General features: G+C 39.0%; 1 protein-coding gene across 3 annotated transcripts in view; it reads left to right on the top strand.

The window, feature by feature from the left end:
- Window positions 1-19,753, top strand: part of nbeaa (neurobeachin a) — a 136,736-nt gene that overhangs the window by 105,078 nt on the left and 11,905 nt on the right. The window contains exons 21-39 of one of the 3 annotated variants that reach the window (XM_077242262.1): window positions 832-1,024; window positions 1,361-2,380; window positions 3,270-3,487; window positions 3,785-3,938; window positions 5,375-5,458; window positions 6,309-6,489; window positions 7,332-7,456; window positions 7,634-7,741; window positions 7,823-7,991; window positions 8,948-9,425; window positions 11,500-11,654; window positions 11,997-12,123; window positions 12,700-12,819; window positions 14,351-14,478; window positions 17,296-17,357; window positions 18,701-18,765; window positions 18,981-19,089; window positions 19,207-19,373; window positions 19,504-19,628. In XM_077242262.1, coding sequence (XP_077098377.1) covers window positions 832-1,024; window positions 1,361-2,380; window positions 3,270-3,487; window positions 3,785-3,938; window positions 5,375-5,458; window positions 6,309-6,489; window positions 7,332-7,456; window positions 7,634-7,741; window positions 7,823-7,991; window positions 8,948-9,425; window positions 11,500-11,654; window positions 11,997-12,123; window positions 12,700-12,819; window positions 14,351-14,478; window positions 17,296-17,357; window positions 18,701-18,765; window positions 18,981-19,089; window positions 19,207-19,373; window positions 19,504-19,628 — 3,788 coding nt within the window. The remainder of the gene's footprint in view (window positions 1-831; window positions 1,025-1,360; window positions 2,381-3,269; window positions 3,488-3,784; window positions 3,939-5,374; window positions 5,459-6,308; window positions 6,490-7,331; window positions 7,457-7,633; window positions 7,742-7,822; window positions 7,992-8,947; window positions 9,426-11,499; window positions 11,655-11,996; window positions 12,124-12,699; window positions 12,820-14,350; window positions 14,479-17,295; window positions 17,358-18,700; window positions 18,766-18,980; window positions 19,090-19,206; window positions 19,374-19,503; window positions 19,629-19,753) is intronic. The other 2 variants (XM_077242263.1, XM_077242264.1) reach the window with 2 other exon arrangements.

Raw genomic sequence — 19,753 nt, 5'->3', positions numbered from 1 at the left:
CTATTAAATCAATTAGTGTCATAATTAATGCATTGAGGAATGAAGATTTGAAGTGTAATTCTCTCTGCATTGTTCCATTTCATGGGTTCCTGCAGAGAAACTAAACATGACTCTCAACTTTTGGACTCGGGTTTGCCTTATTTACTCATTAGCAAGCTTTAGTTGCTTTAGTGTGCGTGTTTTATCCTAAACATGCCAATGGCGCACCATACACCCAGGCCCACTCATTCAGCTGCTGCCATGGTTACAACTGCATACCAAAATCGCAATGCATATTTTAGCATTGGTGAAGTGGGACTGCTTGTTTTTCTTTTCCGTAACAAGCCCTGCATTTTGAAATGAGCAGACATTGCAAGAGTGCGTCATGCGTCATAGCAAGAGTTGAAGGAGTGTTTCCAGCAAGTTCCATGAATGAATTAAACATGGGGGTCATAATTACTGTAGGTCATGTGACAATAATAGAGTTTATTACTGTTTAATATGTTTATAATGTGCTCTGTTTCACACAATATTAAAACAAATCAAAATATCCAAGTGAATCACAACATTATAATGTACAGATATTGATTTTGAAATTTGCTGAAGATTACATGTGTCATTAGTGTTTTGGAATATTAACTTCAAATAAGCAATTAGATTACCCAAAGGTAATTTAAATGTAAAAATAGAGGAAATTAGTAATATCCAGTATCTTCTGAAAACTAATAGTATTCCATTAGAATAGTCACTGTTAAAAACAGAGCTTTTAACTCCGTTAATATTCTGCTGGAGTGAATTATTAGTCCGTTCCATCTAAATTGGCATTGTGGTACCATTGTAATGTGTGTGTAGGTGTCTGCTGCAGTGTTCAGTGTGGCAGGACTGGATGTTCTCTCTGGGCTACATTAACCCAAAGAACCCGGAAGAGCAGAAGATCACTGAAATGGTCTACAACATATTCCGAATCCTGCTCTACCATGCCATCAAGTACGAGTGGGGAGGCTGGCGTGTGTGGGTGGACACTCTCTCCATCGCCCACTCCAAGGTTCGAGCAAGCCAGTCTGCAGCTTTAATCCCTTTTCTTGACATATTAGTTTCGTTATATCACATTTAATGGTTTTACTGCATTTATTATGTCTGTGAAGGATGAAAAGGTTGTTATTTTTATATCTCCACTCTCTGGCCTTGTCTTTTGGTCATGTTCATGGTAATAGCATCTGATTTTAGTTAAATGCAGATCAGCCTGTTTTTGCTTAGTTGGATAAAGTTGCAATGATCTGCAATGATTCCATCTAATGGGGGAGATGCTAAGATAAATATCTGCTTGGAAAGTAAACCAACACCAAAGTACACTCACAACTACTACCCCTGACCTCTTTAGGTGACGTACGAAGCGCACAAGGAGTACCTGGCAAAGATGTATGAGGAGTACCAACGACAAGAGGAAGAGAACATCAAGAAAGGGAAAAAAGGTTCCGTCAGCACAATTTCTGGCCTTTCTGCCCAACCCGCCACTGTCAACGGAAACCTAGAGATCCGCGAGATTGATGACACATCTCAGACGCAAACACCGGAGAGTGAGGTGGACTATGGAGAGAACGCAGACTCTCGAATCCTGCTTGCTGAAGCCAAAGGCCCGGAGGGTGAAGCTGAGCGGTCGGTCGCAGGGGTTCGTGTGGAAGTCCATGACTTGCTGGTGGACATAAAAGCAGAGAAGGTGGAGGCTACAGAGGTTAAATTAGACGATCTGGATCTGTCCCCGGAGGTTCTTGGAGGAGGAGGGGGCATGGAGAATGGCCCCTTGGTGGAAGTAGACTCGCTGTTGGACAGCGCCTACTGTGCAGCTGTTCACAAGCTCAATGGGAGCCTTGTCCCCAAAGAGGAGGAAAGCGTTGTGGTTGGTTTGACTGAAGACGATGGGAACCTGGGGCCTCTAATCACACTCGCAGATGAGAAGGACAGTGTTCCCAGCAACAATGGCTTCCTGTTCCCCAAGGTGGACGAGAAGCTGCTTCCCTCACTGGCGTCAACGGAGCCCCTGGTGTTGCCTAGCCCCGAACAGCCCCCTTGTTCAACAACTCCACATACTTCAAGTGCCAGTGAAGACCTCAGCCTGTTGGCTCACATGACTTCTTGTGGTTCAGACCTGGTTCAAACCCCAAGTGGCCTAGCAGAGGATGATGGGTTTAAGTTGCAGAGCACCTTGGCGGACATCAGCACATTGGCAGAGGCCGAGGCCCAGGCTGCAGCCAGGGCAGCAGAGTGTTTGGAGCAGGAGGTTGGGGAGTCCAGGGCAGGAAAGAGCGGAGGGGACGCAGCCAGCACTACTTCAGACACGGAGAGATCCGACGACGGAAAGGACAAAGAAATGAAGAAAATTCAGACCACAGCCACCACACAGGTTCAAATCACTCATTCTCTCTTTGATTTATAATTTTTGAGTTTGTCCACAAATGGCAACTCTTGAAAATGTTTACTCACCCTCATGTCGCCAAACCTGTATGACTTACTTTCTTCTGCTGAACAAAAAGAGATGTTAGGCATAATGTGCATGATGCTCTTGTAAAAGTAAATGGGGATGGATGCTGTAGACCTTTAAATGACAAAAAAAAGAAAAAAAGAAACACTGTAAAGTAGTCCATATGACATTCAAGTTTTTTAAACCACTCAATAGCTTTGTGGCCGAGATTTAAGTAATTATCCACTGAAATCTCATTCACAGCTTTACATTTCAAAACTGGTGCATTGCATTCAATTAATAGACATCTAAGAGCCTGTCCCTTGGCATCATTGTCGTCAAACCTAGCATAACACATTTTGAAGTGCTATATTTCAATATACAGTAAAAGGTGTGCCAAATCCTGCTTCTGGAGAGCCACCTTCCTGTAGAGTATAGCTCCAGAACATCTGTCTGGAAGTGTCTAGTGATCCTGGAGACCATGCTTAGCTGGTACATGTGTGTTTAATTGGGGCTGGACAAAAAACCCTGCCTGACACCCGTACATTTACACAACTGAAATTTGGGATCTGAAGACAAGGGGAAGATCTTGAGCAAAAAAACATTCTTAAATTCTTCAGAACATCTCCTTTTGTATCCCACTGAGGATAGACAGTTAAAATAGGTTTGCAACATCATGATGGTGAGTAACCTAACCCTTTAAATAGGTTTCCACAACTTCAGTCTGGTTTACAACCCTAAAAAATAAATTAACAAATGAATGGCTGAATAAACTAACAAGCAATAAGAGCCAGTTGCTTAGATGAATGATTGAACTGGTGCTTTCCTGCAGGCTCTTCATGGACGTATGTCGAGTCAGATGGAGAGGGACCTCCGTGTGGATCTGGGCTTCCGGGGCATGCCGATGACAGAGGAACAGAGACGGCAGTTCAGCCCCGGCCCTCGCACTACCATGTTCCGTATCCCAGAATTCAAGTGGTCGCCCATGCATCAGCGCCTTCTCACTGACTTGTTGTTCGCCCTGGAAAGTGACGTACACATGTGGAGGAGGTATGAGGGTTTGTGGCCTTCAGAAATGACAGCGTGTTCCCAGATGAACATCTTGAGTTGGTCCTAGAAAAACATTCCTGATCCGCATCCCCAACCCTACACTTTTCCCTATCCTTAAAACTTGATTGGTTGAAAATAATGTTGTTCCAGGACCATCAACAAGGATGTTATAATCTAATTTTCTCTAACCTCTTTTGAGTATCTTTGACAGTAAAATGCTGAAAAGATGAATATGTTGCATACTTTTTACATGATCTTGCCTCACTGCTGTCTTTCTTTGTTCTCTCTTTCTCTCAGCCACTCTACGAAATCTGTCATGGACTTCGTAAACAGTAACGAGAACATTATATTTGTCCACAACACCATCCACCTAATTTCTCAGATGGTTGATAACATCATTATAGCGTGTGGTGGGATCCTGCCCTTGCTCTCTGCTGCCACCTCCCCATCTGTAAGTGGCACATGATCGCCCCCTAGTGGATATTGACATCAGTACAACATCTTTGAATTATAAAACCACTTTTTAGTGTCCGGTTTTTCTTTTTTTGGTTGAAAGGGAATGTAATGGGAACATTTAGAGTCTTCTAGAAAAAAAAAGTTGTTCCTGTTCTGGTCCCCGAATATCGCTGAAAGTTATAAATGAGGGCGACAATGCATGTCTCATCTTATACTTATGAGGTGCTATCACCAGGACGTATTTCAAGAGTTAGAGTGCTGACTCCAGATCAGTATTTTTTTACACACAGAAACATCGAGTGCTGCTGATGGCAAATTGTGTCTTACCCTGGCCTGAGATTCTTAAATGTGAACACAAATCCCTAATTTTGCCACTTTCTTCTGCTATGTTCTTTGACATCTTACCTGCAATCTAACCTTTTTCTTTCTGGCAAGCATTCTTACAGCTTTATCTGAAATTTTCTCTGTTTACTGACTCTATTTTTTTATTAGCCATTTTTTGTGCTCCTTTTATTGTTTGTATTGTCTCTAATTCCTTACTTTCCCCCTTCCCTCTAATTCTCTCTCTGTTTCTCTCTTTTGTGTCTTTTTTTGTTTTGCATGTACAGAGTTCTAAGGTTAGTGCAAACCCTGTAAGTTCCAATTAATTTTTTCTTCTCTAATGTTCACAGCATTTATTTTTAACGTCACATTTAATATCACAGTCCACGGTTTAAAATGTATGATCCATTTCAGATCATTTCCATCTTTTTCAGACTCAGACTATGTCTTTATTCATTCATTTGAATCACAGAAATGTTATTAATTGTGTATTAAAGTTGTTTATGTTGTGCTGAACAATATCCCTATCTTCTTGGACTATAGAGGTATAAGACGTGCAGCATCATGCAAGTTTTTAGTTACATAGAAATGCGATATTTGCTGTCAGCCATGATTAATCTATTCTGTAAGCAAAGGTGTCCATTAAGTAGTGAGTTGTATCTGGCTGGTCATGTGATTTCAAAATGGCCCCATGCTAATAGTTAGTGAACATGATTTTAAACATATTTTATTACTATTTAAGTGCTATTTATGTCTCTTTGTTTTACTCTTTTAATTAGTAAAACAAACTGAATGCACCTTTGAGATTAGGGATGGATTATAATGCAAACTATTCAGTACTGATCTTATACATGCTCTATATATCATCACTTTAAGTGGTCATATCTGATAAAAGCAGCTTATCACACCTCCCATATGTTTGTGTTTCATCATCATAGTCTGTTATTCATGACAAACCTTCACAAAGACACATATACTGATGTTAAATTGCATTAAATGAATGAACACACACTGTGGTGCTGTGCTAAACCCCCCAGCTCTATTGGTCCGTTAATAAGGGTCTTTATTAAATGTCAACTTCATTTGTTCCCCTCTGTGTTGGTCATAAAGACACAAGGAGGTTCTTGCTTACAGAAAGGGGCAAAAAGCAATGAAGTTAATAGCCTGCCAGGAAGCTCTGGCAAAGGGGCAGAGGTTGGTCTGAGCTGTTGCTCCTATACATGCCCACAATGCACCGCTGCGTGACCTCTTTATCCACCACTATTATGTCTCCTAGCAACGAGCATGTTCCCACTTTTCAACATCAATTGTGTTATTTTCAGCACTTAACTCTGGTCACTACACTTAGGGTTTTAAGTCTGGTAGTAGTTCATATCTCCATCACCCTGTTTAAAAGTTACAATTTTTGAAAAGGGGCTTTTCAAAGAGTTTAAAAGCATACTTGCCTCTGCTTAAAAGGTCCCGCATTTCTTTAAAACAAAACAGTGGGTGTCTGTTCTTATGGACCTTTGACTTGACAAAAAGTTTTTACTTTGTGATATACCATGTAATTATGTCAAACTTTTGAAATTGATGTTGCAAAATGGTGATGTGTACCATGACCACTGCAAAGATCAACACCGCCTGTTCACACTCAAATGGGTGTAACTCTGGTTTGAACACACTTCCCTCTGTGTGGTGTGTTTTTCTCAGCACCTTCCTCCCCACCACAGGCATTTAAATGTGTTTGAGAGGCATGTTTCATGTGAAGTTTGCCTGGCATTATTGATTTGCTGCTATCACACATTTGTCTGTCCGTCAGCACATTGTTGACAGTAAAATTATTTATAGGTGTGACCATTACTCTGTGTTTTAGTCTTAGTGTGCGTGTGTGCGCGTGTGTGTGTGTGTGTGTGTGTGTGTGTGTGTGTGTGTGTGTGTGTGTGTGTGTGTGTGTGTGTGTGTGTGTGTGTGTGTGTGTGTGTGTGTGTAAAAATGAATTGGAATATTTTTCTAAACATCTGGACTTCGATTATGTGTGTGTGTGTGTGTGTGTGTGTCACAGACGGAGCTTGAGAATGTGGAGGCGACCCAAGGCATGTCGTCAGAGACGGCGGTCACGTTTCTCAGCAGGCTGATGGCCATGGTGGACGTGCTCGTGTTCGCCAGTTCTCTCAATTTCAGCGAGATCGAGGCTGAAAAGAACATGTCGTCAGGTGGACTAATGCGCCAGTGTCTACGATTAGGTATGTATGATGGATCTAACCCATGTGCATTTTCAAATATGTTCCTTGACTGAGTAAAGTAGTTTCGATGTAAGGTCCTTGTACCTTAAAGCTAAAGTGTGTAATATCTGTGGCAAAAATATTCAAACCATTGTTTGAAAAGAAGTTGATATGAGTCACTTCAAACAAACAGACCTGCAGTGTTTTCACTGCTCAAATGGCTTACTTATATTTTTGTCTCCATTATTAGGACCGAATAAGAGAAAGTATTTAAACATTAATTTTAAAAAATGCACACCTCACCTTTAAAATGGACTCAAAGCACAAAGAAAAAGCCAGGATGTGCATCTCAGTACACTGACATTCAAAAGTTTGGGTTCAGTAAGATTTTCTTTTGTTTTAAAGAAATGAATGCTTATATTTAGTAAAACTGTTACAGTAAAGACTTTTACATTGATGATTACATTGATGATCAAAGAATGATTTCTATTCATCAAAGAATTATGAAAAGTATTATAATTATTATAGTTTCTTGAGCACCAAATCAGGCTATTAGAATGATTTCTGAAGGATCATGTGACACTGAAGACTGGAGTAATGATGCTGAAAATTCAGCTTTGCCATCACAGGAATAAATTAAATTTTCAAATAATTGTTCTCTATTTTAATATATTTTACATTGTAATAATATTTCACAATATTACAGTTTTTACTGTATTTTAATTAAATAAATACAGCCTTGGTGAGCAAAAACAAACTTTCAAAAACAAAAAGTATTTTACCGACCCCAATCTTTTGATATTATGTGTGATGTGAATTTAATCAAGGCATAGGTTCTAGTAAAAGTGTTTTTCTCTTCTCAGTATGTTGTGTAGCAGTGAGGAACTGTCTTGAGTGCAGACAGAGGCAGAGAGACAGAGGCAGCAAAACCTCACTGCCAATCAGCAAGACCCAGGAGAACCTACAGACCGCAGCGTCCGCCAGCAAGGTTATACACAAACACACACATCCACAGACAAACACATTCTAGAGAGTCTCTGAAAACACATCAAATGCACATCGGAAACACATACTGTGACTTGTATGCAATTGTGTATGTAATTCAGCAGGAAGTGTATGTCCTGCTGCAGTATAACGCATGATTTTCTCTCTCTCTCTGCTGCAGACTGTCCTACAAAATGTCCCGCGTAACCTTTCCCCCATCAAAGACCCAGACAGACTGTTGCAGGACGTGGACATCAATCGTCTCCGAGCCGTGGTCTTCAGAGACGTGGTGAGACACTTACCTAAGCCGGAGCAAAACGTGATGTTAACCTGAACAGAATGATTGTTAACTGTGCTGTGCGTTCAATAGGATGACAGTAAACAGGCTCAGTTTCTGGCTCTGGCCGTTGTCTACTTCATCTCGGTCCTAATGGTGTCAAAATACCGGGACATCCTGGAGCCACAACGGGAGATTTGTAGGTCCAGCAGCCTATCAGGGAGAAGCATTCGACAAGAGATTAATTCACCCACAAGCACAGGTGAGCTTACTGACTTAGCATCTGCAGTCATTACGAGTATGTGTCCTTGTTGCACTCAGTAGTATGTATTTTTAGTCATTTACCACTTAAACACACCACAAATGCTAATAAGTGTTTTGTAAGAAGTCTTACGCTCACCAAGGCTGCAACCAAGGCACAAAAATGCAGTAATATTGGAGTAATGGCTGCTGAAAATTCAGCTTTGCCATCACAGGAATAAAATGCATTTTAAAATATATTAAAATATAAAACAGTTCATTTAAATTGTAATACTACTTCACAATATTTTTATTGTATTTTTGATCAAATAAATGCAGCTTTCGTGAGCATTAACAGTATAACAATATATTAGGTCACAATAGATCGCAATACAAAAATGCAACAATATGTATTGTGGATAATGACAATATGTATTGTGTATAGTTCAACCAAAATGAAAATTACTGTGTATGGAAAAAAAATCTAGTTTTCAGAGTTTTAGTGTCATTATTACATTAAACTACTATTTAAAATGTTGAACATAATGTATAATAATGCAATGGGGGAATATTTGTGGGTCCTGATAATGCCAAATGCTTTACCAGTAAAAAGTGGCCTACATTATTTTAAGTATATCTAGTCAGTGACAGAGTGCAAGCATATTCGTCTAAAATAATTCTCTATTTTCAGCTTCAGAATCATGAATATTTTTACTAACCTGTCCATTGGGTTACCAGCACTAAGCCTATTCATTTACACCCACAATTTAATACCAAATTTAGCATATTAATCAACCGTACATTTCCTTGTTAACCTTTAACTATATGTCTTTGTCGTATCATGATTTCAGTATCGTGATATGTATTGAATATTGACACAAGGGTATCGTTACACCCCTAATGGCTTCTTTCAAAAACATTAAAAATCTTAATTATTACAAACTTTTGACTGGTAGTGTATGTGTGTGCAAACTGCAGAAAACCCGTCCTCCTTCTCAGATGGTGTTCGTGGAGACCGACTGGCTGCCACCCCTCTGGAGGACCTCCCCCTGGAGGGCTCGCTGCCTCACACTGACTCCGGCATCGGGGACGAGCAGGTCACCAGTGCTTTCAATGGCTCCGAGCTGGGTGTGGACTCCAGCGGATTGGGCGGGAACTCTGGAGGCCCAGATGTCATGAGCGAGTTGCTGTGCACTCTGTCGTCGGAGGTGAGGAAGTCCCGCGAGTCCCTGCTGGAGTCGCCTCCTGGCGTGGAGGTTCTGAAACCGGCCGCCTCGATCTCCAGCATCAGCCAAGCCAACAAGGGAATCAATGTGAGGGAGATCCTGAAGAGTTTGGTGGCCGCTCCAGTGGAGGGGGCAGAGGCAGGGCCCGAACCCCAGCCGTACCACCCTGACCCTGCCCTAAAGAGGGAAGCTGCGGCTATGCTGCCCATGCAGTTCCACTCGTTTGACAGGTGGGCGGCTCTAGAGCCTAGCACATCAGAATAACACAAGGTGTATTATGCTTATCTGTCATGTACAAAATTATTTTATATATATATATATATATATATATATATATATATATATATATATATAAATAATATTTATATTATATTATATATTTTTTATTTTTTTGAAAAGATAATATATTATATAATATTAAGAAATAATTTAATATTTAAAATAATTTTAAATATTTAAGATAAATCATTTGAATAGAATTAAAAAGATAATATATAATATTTAAAATAAAATTTTGTAATATTGATATGTATATTTTAAAATGTATAAGTGTGTGTATATATTTATAATACATTATATAATACAATACAGGTTGTACATATATATTTTAAAGTGTGTGTGTCTCTATATATATATATATATATATATGTGTGTGTTTGTGCGTGTATATATTTTTAGTATAAATTATATAAATAGAATTTAAAAAGATAACATAACATTTAGATATATTTTTACTAATATTAATAATGTATATATTTTAAAATGTTTTTAAGATAAATTATATAAGTAGAATTAAAATTGTTATATATGATATAATATTAAAATATAATTTAGTAATATTGATAGTATACATATATTTTAAAATGTATAAATGTAAAATTTGTACATATCTAAACAGTATAATATATAATATAAAGTTAAAAAAACAGAAAACCCAAAATGATTGAATTACATCATTCGCAATGCTTTATGAGATAAGCACACTCGGATATTGGGTACAAAAATCTGTTTTCAAATTTTCTGTAAATAGTTAAATTTATTTATATTTATATTTCTTTTACTTTGTCATCTTTCTTCGATTATTTTTTTTTCTGAGCGTTTTGCAATGCATTCTCGTTTCACCTCTCTTTGAAGCATATATCGGCTGTCATGGACTTTGACCAAAATGACATATTTTATGCCACCTGCCCTTTGAAACAGCTTTTGCTATAAAAGTGTGCTTCATGCAGAGGAGGCAGCGACTACATTTTAGAACAGAGCGATTGAACCAATAAATCACTCATAAATCAACGCAGTTACACTTACATGTGGTCCGTCAAGACGTCCTGAGAACAAATGGGGAAAAAAAGTCACCTCAATTACACATTTGAAAGCACAAGATGTGCCTCTCATTATTAATGCAATCCATTTATCTGTGTCTAGCTGCTCATTATCGGACAGGCGTCTACAGAAATGCCAGTGGCTCTGTGCAATAGTGTGCTAACGGCTCAAGAGACTGACTGGCTTAGTGTGCGCGATCCGCTGATACTCTACAACACAAACTAAACCCCCTCCGAACATCGATCCCCTTTGTTCTTCCCAATTAAGAGAACCTGATGAATAAATTATACATAAGATTCTGCTGTTCATCATTCGCAGGCTCCTTAAATGTCAATAATTCATTAGGACAGGTGAATATATTATCAGACATGCCTTTTTTCACCCTGAATGGGCTGAAATGGTTTGCTCCACCAAATGGTTCGGATAGCAATCAAACAGATTTGAGTGTATACACTTGAAATGAATACTTTTATTCTGCAAGGATGCATTAAACTGATCAAAAGTGACAGTGAAGACATTCGTAACGTCACAAAAGATTTCTATTTTAAATAAATGCTGTTATATAACAGTGAAAATAAGAATAAATGTTTTCTTGAGCATCAAATCAGGATATTAGAATGATTTCTGAAGGATCATGTGACACTGAAAACTGAAGTAATGATTGTAATAGTATTTCAATGTTTTTGTTTTTACTGATTTTTGTGCAAATAAATGCATGTGAGTATAAGAGACTTGCTTACCAAACCTTGTAGCAGTAGTGTATACACAAGTATACAAAAGTATTTGTTTAAGATTTATATAGGTTTAAGGCTTTGACCTTGTGGGGACATTTTTTTGTCCCCAAGATAAAAATGGCTTACAGTTTCTGTAATGGTAGGGTTAGGAGATAGAATATACAATTTGTACAGTATAAAAATCATAATGCCAATGGAAAGTCCCCATAAAACATGGAAACTCAACGTTTGTTTGTGTGTGTACTCACAGGAGTGTGGTGGTTCCCGTTAAGAAGCCCCCTCCAGGAAGCCTGGCTGTGAACACAGTAGGTACACCCACCACCAGTGGCGTGCCCTCGTCAGGAAGTACGCCCAATATCTTTGCTGCCGCCACGGCAACACCTAAAAGCATGATCAACACAACAGGCGAGTCTTCCTGAATATTACCAAAGATCATCTTACGACGTACTAGTCACACGAGAGTGTATATATGAAATTTTGGTCGGGTTATATGTTCATGTGATGTCTGTATACCATTTAATTTAGGTGGTTAGGCGGTGATATTACTTTTTGTGATGTGTTGATATTTTTTCCATTTGGTGATGTCATTCTATTTTTCTATATGTAGTGACCATTTGATATACGTAGTTAGGCATGTTTGGTAGCACTATATACAGATGAATCCCAATGATTTTTTTTTTTTTGTAGGATAGTCAGTTATCTTTTCTTGTGCTTAATCTAATGTGCCTTGTCTGTTATGTCTTACAGGTGCCACTGACTCTGCCTCTTCCTCATCCTCCTCTTCATCAAGCTTTGTGAACGGTGCCACAAGTAAAAATCTCCCAGCGGTGCAGACCGTTGCACCCATGCCTGAAGATACAATGGAAAACATGAGGTACACACACACACACACGCACACACACAGACACACACACTCGGCCTTTTCTCCTCCACCCCGTGCTCTCCCTCACTTTAATCCAGCTGCTTAAAACCCCAAATCATGCATTATGACCTCACTTCCTGCACTCGTAATTTTTTTTTGGCAGCCATAATTCCTCCTATGATTCCCATAATCCATTATTTTCTTTACTATCTTTACCTTTTGCCTCCTCTCTACACTTTCCCTACATCAATCTGTGTATCTTTGTAAGCACCACACACAGCCACAGATTCCCTCACAGACACATACTGAGGTCTCTGTGCGTTTCTAAAGATGCACTTTAAGGTACTGATAGCTTGAAGTCTATTTCCTGCCAAATATGGATGGGTTCATCTATTTTAATTTGAATGCAACAGAATTGATTTTGTTCATTTTTGTGTCTTTGCATGTATGACACGGAAGCTTTGGGGCTTAATCATCCTTCGATTTGGCACAGATCAACACACAGGGATTACGTCACACTATAGACTAAGAGCTGCAGTGAATGCCTGTACAGTCATTACTGTCTGTTTGTGCCCATTTGTATTGCAGTGCCTTTTGTGAAGTGGACCAGTGTCCACTGCGAACCAGGCTGACGCCTCCTGAACTCAAATCCTTTAGTTCGCTGACAGGATTCCAAACAGCCCCCAGAGATGCAGGACAGTTTCTTAGGCAAGGAAGCTTGAACTGGCCCCCTTACCCAGTGCTACCAGCTTTACATTCCTCTCTCCCTGTCTTTTTTCTCTCTCTCTCTATCTCTTTCTGACTCTTTCTCGGTCTTTCCTGGTGGATGTGAGTTTTCAAGCTGGCCAGCTACACCACCACTGCTGCTTTCATTCATAACGGTTCTGCTAGATTTGATTCTGTCTTTGTTGAATATATTTACAATGTCCAAACCAGGTATGACACGATAAAGCTTCAAGCTTAAATATAAAATATCTTTAATGTTTTTTCCCCCTAAACAAGCCATAATGTGCCCATGTTATTTTTATGTACTATTATAGTATTTTTTTCGGATTTCATTTTAATTGTAGTTTAAGTTTTAGTCATTTTTTAATATGCTTTCTATTTAGCTTTTTTTTTTGTCTCTCACTCTTTTATTTAGTTTTTATTTTAATTTTAATTTAGTTTTATTCAGTTTTAGTTTTAGTCAGCAATAACACAGTAATGTGCAACTAAACATTTTGCTTGCTTTCTATTTTCATTGCATTATGCTGGTTAAATCTCATTGGTCCACTTCTCTGAATTTTTTGCTGCGTTCACATATTTAGGGCCCGAGCACCGATGGTGTTGAGGACCCTATTGGAATTGCTCCGTTTATTATTATTATTTTGCTGTAATTACAAGATGATAATATGGGATTCTACTTTTGAGTCGTACATAAGTTGCTATGGCAATCTTCACAAAAATAGCAAAAATGCATGTCTTTGTTGTCCGCAGCCAAACACTTAAATTAGTTGACCTATATAAGCTGACCTTAGAAAGTGAACCAGCTGCTGCCGTTTTGGTTGTTTTTACATGACAGGTTCAACAAAGAAGTGAAAGGTTTTTACTACAAGCAACTGGAATGGTAGCTCATGCATGATGTGAATGCAGCATAAACATTAAATATGCTCTGATTGGCTCTGATTTTCAGTATGTCTACTGAAAAGTGTCTCCATTACACCTGGTGAGGATTTAATGTGACATGAGTTCGATAATTGATCATCTATAAAAAGCATACATGCTTCAAACCAGCAGTTATATTTACGAAGAAACTTGACAGAATCAACCCTGCTAGCTCACCGTTTCGGTAGACTTTGTCATTCATAAAGTCATTCCTCGTTTGTCCTCAGACCTTTATCTCCGATTTCTTTTTCTCATGAAACCGTTCACACTCACCCTAGTCTGGTGTCATTTGCATCCCTGGTGCTGCAGTTGTAGTCTCAGTGCAGGTTAACACAGCTTGTCGCTAAACGCAGTGGCACTTATGGGTGATGTGTGCATATAACAGGGAGATGATAAGTTAAGCATTTGCTCTCTCTGCCTCCCTGTGGTTGAATTTCTGTAGGATGGCTTTAACCCAGTAGTAACGCAATAGACTTTGTCACATACTAACCAGCTGGAATTGAAAGGAAGTGTGATTTTTGAACTGGTCTCTGTATTTTGGAGCTAATCGGACCTTCTTTCGTGTCTCTTTCTGTCTTTCTTTTCCCACCCACAGTATCACGACTAAATTGGAGCGTGCACTAGAGAAGGTGGCCCCCTTGCTGAGGGAGATCTTTGTGGATTTCGCCCCCTTCCTTTCGCGGACTCTGTTGGGCAGTCATGGGCAGGAGTTGCTCATAGAAGGTACAGGTGCTGTATAGTGCTCCTTTTCCTCTCTACCTGGTGTCTCTGTGGAGTCCCTCACTGTCTGCTGTGTGTGTGTCCACTGGCTGCCTCATACACACACAATTGTGCGAGTGCATGGACCCAGAGCAGGTATGAGAACAACAGAACTGCTTAGGATCAAAGGATGTTTAAAATGTAGACTTACTAGACCTTAAAGGTTGTATCAGTGATTTCAGGCCCAAAAATAAATGTCTAATCTTTCCTAACGATCCGCTAGCTGCCCGCCCCATAAGCATGCCGTCAAAAAACCTTGTCTCTGTAGGCAGCGTATGGCTCTGAGATCTGCACACAAAAACAAATGGGACAACCACCACTCAAAACCAAAATAAAGTGTTCCAACCAATCACTGACAGGGGCGGGTTTGTGAGGTTTTGCACTCGTGCACGGCTGGACGCGATATCGGAGCAACACCCGCCACTGTCAGTGATTGGTTGGAACACTGTTTATTTTGGTTTTGAATGGTGGTTGGCCCATTTGTTTTTGTGTGCAGATCTCAGAGCCTATTTGGACGGCATGCTTATGGGGCGGGCAGCTAGCGGATCGTTAGGAAAGATTAGACATTTATTTTTGGGCCAGAAATCACTGATACAACCTTTAACACACTGAAGGAACTGAAGGGACAATTGCATGCTGAATCCAACATTGAGGAAGTGTTTTAAACGATGCCAAAAAAACCCCAGGCATATCATAATAAATAATGATTTATAATAGATACAATAGATACATATAACAAAAACATGCATTTTCAAATTAAATTGTATATAAAAAAAAAATACAAATTGTATAATGCATATACGAATTATATTCTAACACTGTACAATAAAGTTCGTTTGTCAATGTTATTTAACAATTTAAATAATGCTATTATTAGTATCTTAGTTCATATTAATTTCAACATTAGGGCCGGGCAAACAATTTATTTTTTCAGATTAATCTTTTTTTTTTTTTTAATTCGATATCGATTCTCAAAAGCCACAAATCTATATTTTTTTCTTATGTATTTCTGCAAACATTGAACACAATATGATTGACGTTAATCTTATTACTAGTCTTCTACACTAGATGTCATCCACTTATTTACCTTGCACGAGATTACAGTGGGACCCATTCCTTCAGTGCTTAACATGGCGGATGCAGTGTGCCTTTCATCATGAAAGACGTTCTGCTCAGTTGAACTGTCATTGTTGCGATCAGGCCAGTCCTTTATGGTCACGAAAGTTTATCATTTGGACGCGTTTTCAAGCCTTGCCAATTTAAGCATTCAAGCGAAAGAGAACTCGTGCGCCTCAGACAGCGTGCAAATAATAAAATGAACTCGTCTCCCTGGAATTAAACGGTCAAATTCACACATTTATCTCAAAAGTCCCGCCTTTGCGAGTATCCAAGTAAACGTAGTCGGTTATGGCTTAAGTAAACCGTAGAGAAAGAACGCATGTGTGTCATTATATTGGATCCATGCATTAGTCTTAAAGTGACAGTCTAATATTCCTGCTTCTGTTTGTGTTCTTAATGTTAATCAAACTACAAAAGACAAAGAAATCACTCCCTGCTCTTCATTGAATAACATTTTTGAAACTATAATAAGGATTAACCTTTATTTAATTTGTACAGTGAAGATTATATGCAGTGTTATTTTTCATTTGATTACTTAAATTCAATTTCTGTACCTGAGAAGTACTGTTAGATGTACCTGAAAAACCTTAAATAACCTTATTTATTACAATACAAGGTTACATGGGTCAAACAAAAAATGGAACTAATGTTAATTAATACAGTAACAAATGTATTGCTCATTGTTAGTTCATGAAAGTTGCATTAACTAACAGCAATAAATGTGACCTAATTGTAAAGTGTTACGAATTATATATAATTAACTCCACCATGCTAAATATTTATACAGCAAGTTGCGGTGGACCTAAATTGAACCTTTTTTCAGTTGAATTAAATTTCTTTGAATTTGAAAATACATGTTTTTTTGAGCAACATGTTACGTGTCAGAAAATTATATATTTAAATTTTTCATTAGGCAGTTTCTTTACAGCAAAATGTATGCAACAAATAAACCCGTACAAACAAATAATTGTTTTTAATTTCCAATAATAGCTGCCAGAGTATGGCAAGTGCTAATTCCATCAAAAAGACAAAAACGTGCTCACACCAGGCCTGGCCCATCAGGCCATCTTTATTGTTGAGTCCTGAGAGGATGCCCGCTCTTCATCTCGTCTGAAATCAACGGAAACCCTAAATCTGAAAATCCATATCGAGAGTGATTCACTTTTGCTTCTTGTTCCACCACTGTCTTTTGTCTCCTGATATTTCCTTCCTCTCTTCCCTCTTTATTGGATCCTCTCCCTCCCTGCCCTCCCTGTTGTCCTGTCAGGCTTTAATGTCTGTGCTCTCACCTTGTCTTGACCTCCTCACAGTTTAATGTTTGTCTGTTTTTGTTGTCTAATTAAAGCAGAACTATGTGTTAATTAGAAAAATGATCAGATGTATCACTTTAAAGTTTTAAACCAAATAAAATAGTGTCGTTTTATGTTACACACATGCACAGTGGGGTTCAAAGGTCTGCACTGAATATCTGGGATTTAAAATCCAATTTAAACCTAGAAACACACTAAAACCTTTAGGATTTTTGACAAATTAAAAACGATGAAGTAGAAAGTTTTTGCATTTTTGCACATTTGGTCTTTCTTTTGAAACCCACTGAGATTTATTCACATCTCTTAGACATATGCATGCTAAAATCTGTTTTCTGTCAATGCACTGCTACAGGTTTAGTTTGTATGAAGTCCAGCACATCGGTAGTGGAGCTCGTCATGCTGTTGTGCTCACAGGTGAGATTTCTCTCTTTATTCTGTCCCATCATTTCATTTATACTTCCTTTTATTCGTCAGACTTAAGTCCACCAAAGAGCCACTAACTTTCACTATCTTCTAGCACAGGTTACATTCAAATTGCAAATAAAATCAACTACATTTAAACAGCTTAAACTCTTGGAAAGGGTCACAGTGCAGCAACATTTTCCCAGTCTCACAAGCCTCTTCTGAAGCTAGTCTTTGAGCTGGACCGAAACAGGATCCGATTTCAGACCCACCCTACAGTACGCTGAAGTCAGCGCAGATATCACTGCATACTTTTAAACCAGACCCATTAGCTTACATTTGTGCATTTAGGAGGCGCTTTTATCCAAAACAACTAACATTGCATTCAGTTTGTACATTTTAGCAGTTCATGCATTCCCTTGGAATCGAACCCAAGACCTTTACTAGCACTATGCATTACTGTCTGAGCTACAGGAATGAGCTTTAGCTTCAAATTACACCTCTAAACTTCAACCTAAAAGTATTCCTGCTGTTTTTCCACAGTCTTTATGTGGAATATGATTAACTAACAGTGTCTGAAATTAGTTACAGTGTTTAGAAGTGAAGAATTTTCACTTACCTTTAAAACACTCCATGAAAATCCACTGCGCTCCATACTTGCCATGAATCTACATGAGGAGAAATGTCACTTTTCTTACCAATAATCAAACATTTAAAAACAAAATGATCCTACAGCTACATGTGGATCTCAGATTCTAATACTAGGAACCCCACTGAACTCTCCTAAAAGATCTAGATATCTGACTACAGCATCTCAGCAGGCTTCCTCTGCCTTCAAAGTTGGAGGTTTAGGGTGTAGCTCTGGCCCATGCAATGTTTGATGCCCTCTCATCCTCCTCTCCCCTCCCTCTCCTCTATTTCCCGTCATCACTCCATCAGCACATATAGTATTACTGAAGCTCCAGGCCCTCCATTAGGGGCTCAGGGGATGAAACTGTACCCTAAATATTGATTGGCAGGAAGCAGAAGGTAATGGGAGCTTACTGTGGTGTGTCCTTCTAGAAGCATCTGCAGCTGATGCTAAGTGCTTTCTGCCTCTCTTTCTCAATAATCACTCTCTTATGTGGCAAAGAGCCAATCAGGAATGATCATCAGTACGTTTCTTCAGCAACCACATCAGGCACCTATATCATCCACTCTGAAAAAAGACACAAACAATGTCTTTATTATCATAAAAATATGTAGAATTTTAAGCAATTTACACGCTGCATATTTAGAATTTCAGGAATGCATTTTGGCTTTTAGCACGATTATTTTTTATTTAGCTCCATAATGGTTATTTTGTGGTGTTTCAGGAATGGCAGAACTCAATACAGAAAAACGCAGGACTTGCGTTCATTGAACTTATTAATGAGGGGCGGTAAGTGTTTTTAAAAAAATAATTTTAAAGTCATATTTCGTACCAAAAACAATGTACACTTCTTCCATACGGAGATCCATATGAGATCTTCTGCAATATATTGGAAGGAGATGCTCATTATGCAAAATGGTACAAACATAATAGTATTCATTTTTGGTTTATGCTGTTAGAATGAAGGCTATTGGTGTCATTTAAATATGTGGTTTTTGTTTCAGGCTTCTGTGTCACGCCATGAAGGATCATATTGTCCGTGTCGCCAATGAGGCTGAGTTTATCCTCAACAGGCAGAGAGCAGAAGATGTTCACAAACATGCCGAGTTTGAGGTCAGTCAGTCTATGTGGATCACTGTGCTATGGGTTCATGGTTAATAGCTTATCATACATGAAGTACAAAAGGGACTCCACCATGTGAAGATCATTTCCTTTGCTCTTCCTCCATAGTCCAACTGTGCCCAGTACGCTGCAGACAGGAGGGAAGAGGAGAAGATGTGTGATCACCTGATCAGTGCCGCCAAGCACAGAGATCACGTGACCGCAAACCAGCTGAAACAGAAGATCCTCAACATTCTGACCAATAAACATGGAGCGTGGGGAACCATGTCACAGAGGTTCACAGTTTCCTGTTAACCTTTACTACTGGAATTTCTGTTCTCCCTCTTGCTTTCTTGCCATTCATCACCTCTTCTTCTTCTCTCTCTCTCTCTCTCTCTCTCTCTCTCTCTGTCTTTACCACCCCAGTCAGCTGCATGATTTCTGGCGTTTGGACTACTGGGAGGATGACTTGCGCAGGAGGCGGAGATTCGTACGCAATGCCTTTGGCTCCACCCACCCGGACGTGGCTCTCAAATCTCTGGAGGAATACGGTCAGCCACAACACGTCCTTAACCCCTCAATTTAATTTACTTCTAATATGATCATTAAAATGTAGTGATGTGTGTCCAAACATTACTACATTACATAATTTTATTTTAAAAAATATTTTATTTAA

This window comes from Siphateles boraxobius, unplaced genomic scaffold (assembly GCF_051911475.1).
Source record: "Siphateles boraxobius isolate OS27281-9 unplaced genomic scaffold, OSU_SipBor_1 25, whole genome shotgun sequence".
NCBI lineage: Eukaryota > Metazoa > Chordata > Actinopteri > Cypriniformes > Leuciscidae > Siphateles > Siphateles boraxobius.
This window is presented reverse-complemented; position numbering and strand designations above follow the sequence as displayed.